The sequence below is a fragment of the Xiphias gladius genome, chromosome 15 (genome assembly GCF_016859285.1).
Source record: "Xiphias gladius isolate SHS-SW01 ecotype Sanya breed wild chromosome 15, ASM1685928v1, whole genome shotgun sequence".
Classification (NCBI taxonomy): domain Eukaryota; kingdom Metazoa; phylum Chordata; class Actinopteri; order Istiophoriformes; family Xiphiidae; genus Xiphias; species Xiphias gladius.
In genome coordinates, this window is record NC_053414.1 from 27,977,505 (window position 1) to 27,985,004 (window position 7,500).

Genomic DNA, 7,500 nt, shown 5'->3' on the forward strand with positions numbered 1-7,500 from the left:
GCCATACGAGGGGGTTGACCCGGCTGCATCCCATAACCCTGGGCTGAGCTGAACCCCACCATGTCTCCTCCCCCTCCTCCTGTAGTCCTTCCTACTCCTCCCCCCATGGCCTGCAGACTCTGTCCTTGCTGCTGTGGCCAGCCGCCTGCCCCCATTCCCCCACCGCCTCCTCCTGCTCCCAGCATGCTTTGCAGTCTCTGTGCCTGGGCTTTGGCATTGGGAGGGCCTTTGAGGGGTTGCTGGGTCATGGAGTTCATTAAAATCCCCTGTCCCCCGTACCCTCCCGCTCCACCACCTCCAGGGCCTCCGGGCATACCTCCGACCCCAGGACCCGCACCTGCCTGCCGGGGAGGACCTCCGGCGGGGTTGTGCTGTGGTGGAAGACCCATGGAGGCTTGGACGCTTTGGCTCTGGTGCTGCTGCTGGTGGATCATTTGGCTCATGGAGGGGTTGAGCCCGTACAGGGAACCCTGGTTAGACCCCTGGTTGCCATAGGGTAGGCCCATGTCAGTTTGGGGTCCCACAGAGCCCCCCTGGCTCTGAACTGAAGTCATCTGGACCATCTGCTGCTGGTTCTGCTGTTGCTGCTGTAGGAGTCGTGCAGCCCGAATATTCTGGAGAGCCTGGCTCCTTGATGCCAGATCCTGAGGAGGACCTAAGTAAGAAGAATGAGAGGAGTTAAAACACGAGGATAGAGACAATGTAGTTGGGAAAGAATTAGAGAGGCATATGGAGAAAGAAATCACCAAAGAACAGGACATTTGTAAAAGAGTTGTGGAGCCTGTATACTAGATCTACTTAAATCACCAAATGGCACATAAGACTTATCTAATAACTCCGTGCTAAGGCAAAGATTTATGTTCTGTGACAACCTGATTAGTCTGGAAACAAATACTTCTCTCCCAATTTAGTTCAAATCCCACCAGTAAACTAAAACTAAACACACTAAAGCGCCAGCACCTCAATTCCCCATTTTTTCCTATTAGAGGCTCGGTAGTAGCAGAGCTAAGGAGTTCTGCTAGCGTGGAAATGCCTCTAAATCCTCTAATAAACCCACTTCTGACATCATTCCACTAATCCCTCACCTCACAGCTTGGACTGGAACTGTAACAGAGTAGTGAGAAAGAGCAGGATCACACACTCCAGACTTGTAAGTAAGTAGGGAGTGAGAAAAGTTGGAGGTAACGTAACACCGCTAAAAAGCCATGTATATTCAATGTATCACCTCATATAATAGAGTATGAAGTAGAGTCTGAGTATGTTCTGATTGCAGGGGATACTACCAAAATCATTGCTTTGGAATCACTGATACACTGCAGGATAGCTGAACTAACAGGTATATATGTAGGACAGAGTTTCATGCTGAAGCCCCTTCTTCCTCTCCACAATGTCAACCAGACTTGAAGACAGTCTCTCTGATGGCTATAAATGGCTTTCGACTTCACTCTCCTCCTCCCTCTCTGCATTTACCTCATCTCTCCATCATACTCTCACCCACTCGTCTCTCTCTCTCTCTCTCTCTGCCTTTCTTCCCAACCTCTCCTTCTACCTACCAGACTATCTACCTATTCTTCTTGTTGCCAGCCTCCCCCCTCTCTCCCACTTCCCTCCTCTCATCCATCTCTCTGACTTCACCGGAACTCTGGGGGATCCAGGACAGACACGTTGCCGTGGTAACAGGCAGAGCAGGAATATTCTATTTTTTTTTTCCGGAGAGAGAGAGAGAGATAGAGACTGAAAGGCATCTGAGCGCCAACTGATGTATCTGACAGAGAGGACAAGGTTTGGTTTCAGGGTGATGTTCAGTCAACGCTGTGGTTTGCATACATGTTTTTAAGTGTTTGTGTATCTATCTGTCTATGAATATGGCTGAGAGAGAACTGTAAAATCTGTTAAATGTCTAAAAGTCTTGGCAATTTACCATGTATACCATACTTGTTGCAAGACAAGTAAGCATTTGTGATGGTAAGGTTTTTTGTTTAACCATCAGTATGCTCTGCAAAGAACTGGAAACTGCTTTACCAAAAATCTATTTACTAATGTGGTTGTCAATACAATGCTGAAGAATTTAGGTCAGGTCTGGCATTCTTTATAAGACAATCTATGGGGTGCTTCCATTCTTGTGGTTTTACATACATTGTGTGTATTGTTGCATAGATGAATTGAATGCATGTGTTTGTGTGTCTCACCTTGGTACTGATTGACTTGGGGGTATGGATTCCTCTGGCCCTGGCCCATTTGTCTAGGGAGATGCTGCTGCTGTTGGAGCTACAGACACAGACACATACAAGTTGTTAAGAGCATAGACTGTAACTGACTCATACGTATTTCATATTTTCAGGATTTGGTATCATCACAGGACACACACATGAACACGGTCACACTTAACTGTAAAAAGAGTTTGACAAAACTGATTTTATTGACAGAATTGAATAGTGTTACAATATGCACAGTGGGGAAAATAAGGCTCCAATGCACGCTTTTAACCATAAATTAAAGCTTTCATTCAGTAAACTTCCTAAAAGTATAAAGTGTGAACAGTGTCCGGTATCACAACTTTCAAAGTCATTTAGCGTGAAAATCATGCATTGAATGGTCTGAATGCAGGGACTCACACACCACTGATACCTCCAACATTATCACGTGGACCAAGATGGTATTTTGTTCCACAATATTTTGTTAGAGTGATGAAATTTTCAGTGGGTGAATTGATAACTGATAAATCATTTTAGTCATTTATTTAATACAAATGCAAACACTTGCTCGTTTCAGCGTCACAAAGGTAAATCAGACATATCATGAACTGAACTTTAGCTGTCTTTTTCAGCTTTTGGTCATAATAAATTAGCTATTTTAAGACATCACTTTGAACTTGGAGAATTTGTGATGGGCAACTGTCAATGGTTTTGATATACAAAGAAAATTATTCATTACCCCGTGAACATGTAATGAACAGTTACAATTAACAATGTCAACAGTAGGTGTAACCAGGCTTTCATTACAGTTGGTACAGTAGAGCAGACTTTGGTGAACCAGAGGTAAGAAAGATGTTGGTACAGCAGAGCTGAGACAGATGTTTTGGTACAGTAGAGGTGAGACAGATGTTTTGGTATAGCAGAGCTGAGACAGATGTTTTGGTACAGTAGAAGTGAGACAGATGTTTTGGTAAAGTAGAGGTGAGACGCATGTGTGCTGGCAGGATTACATTAGTGTACAGTAGTTAGTGGTAGATAGTGTCCAAATAGGAAACCAAATACAGCCCAGTTACTCTGCAGGTGCTGTGCTGCAGGTATAGAAACTTAGATGGATAATTTTAAAATCTTTTATCGTAAATAAGGAGTGTGGGTCCTTGCGGCATAAAACTGCTCATTGTGTGCCCGGACAGGAAAAGGTGTTTCTCGTTTAAATAGAGGTATGATAGCCAATTAACAACATACACTAAACCCCAGGAGGATGTGTTTCCTTTCAGACACCTATTGCATTCTTTGTGTGTCTGTGTATGTGTTTGCAGATCCAATTAAAACCAACATGGTGGGTGGTGACTTCAGAGTTCAGAACTCTTTAATACTTGATTCACTCACAGAGAGAGAAATAAAAAGAAAACACCACATTATCACAGCAGGCAGCATGTGGCAAAAACACACACATACACATGCACGTACACACACTGCAGAGATGAAAAGGAAGTAGTGAAGAGGGGGCTGGTTGTGGGTAATTATACATGCAACCAGACAACAGTAAAGAAGAAGAGAAGATGAGCTGCTCTTGTCAGAGCTGCAGATACATACAAATATACAGGGATGTATGAACAAACAATGCTAAAACACACAAATTATAATTTAATGCACGGCAGATGAAGCACACAAGCCTACCTGCTTTTTAATCCCCACACAGACACACTAACCTTATGGTCTGAGCACACTGACTTATAAAACCTCACCTGTTCAGCCAGTAGTTGCTGCTGCTGCTGTTGTCGCTGTTCTCTGAAGAGCTGCTGTTTCTGCTGCTCCATCATGTGCATTTGCACCCTCTTCTCCTGCTCCATCGCCATCATCTGTTTCATCATGGCCGCCTGCTGCTGATTGCCCACGTAGCCCGGAGGTGGTCCTGACCCCTGGTTGGGGCCCACCCCTGAGGCCACACCCCCACCAGGGTGAGGAGGAGGGATGGCACCCGGTGGTCGTGACATTCCCACCACACCTTGCTCCTGCACAAACAGAGAGGAGGGGGCAGACGGTCAGATCAATCAAGCAAGTTAAGTGAGTAGTTTGACATTTTATGAAATAGGCTGATTAGCTTTCTTGCAGAGAGTTAGATGAGAAGATTGATGGATTCATGTGAGTCCGATAAATATGTGGCTACAGCCAGCAGCCAGTTAGCTTAGCTTCATAAAAAAAACAAACAAAAAAAAAAAAAAAGTTTATACTTCGATGTTTGAAAGGATTAAACAAACAAGAAATAGTGTGTTAATTTGTGAGCTTTAGAGGTGCGGGTAGGCAGATTTTGTTATACTTGACAGAGCCAGGCCTCTAGTGTTTGTGCTAACATAAGCTAAGTTAACCAGCTGATGGCAGTAGCTTCATTATTACCGTACTGATATTGATCTTCTCATCTGACTCTTGGCAAGAAAGCAAACAAGTGTATTTCCCAAAATGTTGAACTATTGCTGCAAAGTCTGTTTTAATCATGTTTGTGTACCTAAGATTTGAAATTAAACAAAAAAGGGCTAAATGATCTTTTACACATTTAACAAAGCCATTTCATATCACACAAATCTTCTCTTCATGTCATTTTTACAGTTCTGTATTACAAGTGAATGTAACACAGTTACATCAGGTACAGAAGGAATGCATACTCAGTACACTCCCAGCATTGTAGGCATCTACAGTGACAACTTCAGACAGTCGTTTTTAGGCATAACACTGCAGTCGAGCATGTTGCTGGATTAAAGCTCACAAAGACACAGTCCAGGTGTCTGTGAATGAGAGTGAAATGCAAAATAAAGACAGGACTTCCTAAAGATTCAGCACTTCAGGCCACCCTGAGTTCTCCCAACAGGGCATTGGTGGGTCCTCGCTGCACAGATTATCGCCTCATTAGCATATAAAGAGCACTTCCTCCTCCACTCAGCCATATGCTAATCTCTAATAAGATGAAATGGCGTGCTCTGGCCAATGGGAAAGGAGCATTTATGGATCTATTAAAGGTTAGACAGCTGAACGAGAGTGGACATCATTTTGGCGTTGCCGGCAATAAGAGAGGGGAGAGGCCTGAGAGGAGAAGAATGAATGATTCAAGCCAGTAAAGAGAGTTTGCACATATAAAAATACTACCACACACAGCCACCCACATTCACACAGAGGAGCAGACAGTGTACAACAAATCACATTTAACTGCAGGGAAAGAATGAAACAGAAAAAGCAGGATTACATTAGTGAATCGTAGCATTGGCTAGTCTGTAACACATCACTATACTCAATATGTTTTGAAAGAGCCAAAGCCTCATAATCCCTATTGAGGCTCTACTCTTCTTAGAAAGGAGTTAGGTGGAGATAAACCTCATATATTAGAACACAAGAAAACCCTGCCGAGCAAACTGAATCGGCTGCTTAAGACTGGCTCACCAGACAACCAGACCAGACTGATCGATGTTCAGAGCTACGTGTCTCATCTCTGGTTGGCATGTTCCTGCCGGATGGCAGCAGAGCAGTCAGACCATGCAAGAGAGGTGCGGAGAGGGGAAGGAGAGGCGTAGTGTCAGGAAATGACCAACGGGTGGCAGTGGTGATCTTTAAGCAGGCATGTGTGTGTATGTGTGTGTGTGTGTGTATGTGTGTGTATGTGTGTCTCACTGGCCTCCTCTCAGCAGATGGCTCAATCATGACCATTCTGATCTACGATCTCTCCCTCTCCCCCACTCACTCTACCTCTTTTCTTCCCTTCTCTCTGAAGACCCCACCATCAAACTCCTTTCCCTGCTCCTTCTCTGGTTCTTTCTCTCCCCCTCTGTAGACAGGGGGCCCTGAGTCATGTCCACACAATTGCCAGGGAATGAAGGAATGGAAGGAAGATGGATTACAAAGGAAAGAGGAGAGGAAAAGTCTCAGAGAATTAAGGATTTTGGTGAAGGTGGTGTGTTTGTGTGTGTGTGTGTGTGTGTGTGTGTGTTGCAGGGGAAAGTGGCAGTAGTAGCACAGTATCAGAAGGCTGAAGAAATGACAGAAAAGTACAGAATATATACTTTGTCAGTTGTTAAATAAAGACAAGCAAAAAAGAAAGGCACATGAGGGGAAAGATGAAAAAGGAACAAGTGCATTAGCAGTAGTATCAGTATTATTTCAGTGTTATTAGTACTGCACTGAAGCGTTGCTAATATACAATGAATTGAATGTCATGCCAATAAAGCTTATTGAATAAAAGGCAGGTATCCTCTTGATAAGGAAAAAGCAAATTAAATTAATAGAAGGGAAGAGAGAAGAGCAAGCATGAGGGAATAAGGAAGGCATGAGAGCAGAATGAGAAAAAGAAGAGTAGAAAAGCAGAGCAGGTCTTCTTTTCGGAGAAAAACAAGAGGAAGCAAGGAGGGGACAAGCCACAAGAGGAGGAGTAAAGGTGGGACAGAGCAGAGCAGAGGAGAGGAGAGCAGGTACCCTGGCAACAGTTGCTGCAGTGAGGAGCAGATGGCGCTTGGAGGAGCGGTTACGGCCGCCGCACCTGGTCACCCTCTGCGACGCCGGGCAGACCCGAACGAGTCACACTTACAATAGATACACAAACACACTCACATCCTACAATTTTACTACTTTCTTTGACCTCTTCTTTCTCTCTTTATCCTTCCATCTTCCATCCTCTTTGTCCCCTCTGTCCTATTTCATGAATACTGTTGAATAATGTAACAAAGAGCATCCACCGTCTGTCTGTCTGCTTTCTCTTGTAGCCCTGTCCATCCAACTATCTCTGTCTTTGCCTCTGTTTCCCTGACCCAACCCTGATGCTTCATTCTGGCACCTTGGTCCGGCTCAAGTCAGTCCCCAACAAAAATGTTCAACAGAAACGGGTCAGTGGCTAACGAGACTCAATGGTTAGCTACTAACTTCCGCAAACTCCAGAAGCTGGAGTTTGAAACTGCTACATCGACTGTTAGCTGCCACTAAGGCAGTCTGTAGCAGGAAAGACATGGCAAAGAAAAGGGAAGAGAGGATGAAATGACAACCGAGGTAAATGTATTGCAGGTTGTTCCGGAAGATATTTGTGTGTGTGCATGTGTGTGTAGCAGAGGCTGTCAGCTTTATTGGGTTAGGAGGCATGGAGAGCCCAGGTGATTACATTACACGTGAAGTGAGCGGAAATGTGCATGTGGGTAAGTGGGGTGGGGGTGGGGGAGATTGTCCATTTCATTCCTATATCTCATGGAGCAGAAATAAGTATCTACTGTATTATCTGTATGTATGTATGTATGTATGTATGTACGTATATTTATGTACAAACATACATACATAT

The 7,500-nt window shown here is 44.2% G+C and overlaps 1 protein-coding gene across 1 annotated transcript in view; it reads right to left on the reverse strand.

Annotated features, from left to right (window-relative positions):
- maml3 (mastermind-like transcriptional coactivator 3) overlaps positions 1–7,500 on the reverse strand; it is a 105,567-nt gene that overhangs the window by 1,432 nt on the left and 96,635 nt on the right. The window contains exons 4-6 of the mRNA XM_040147143.1: positions 3,941–4,207; positions 2,190–2,268; positions 1–655 (exon numbers count right to left, since the gene is read on the reverse strand). The exon at positions 1–655 is cut by the window's left edge and continues 1,432 nt beyond it. Of these exons, the coding sequence (XP_040003077.1) occupies positions 1–655; positions 2,190–2,268; positions 3,941–4,207 (1,001 nt within the window). The remainder of the gene's footprint in view (positions 656–2,189; positions 2,269–3,940; positions 4,208–7,500) is intronic.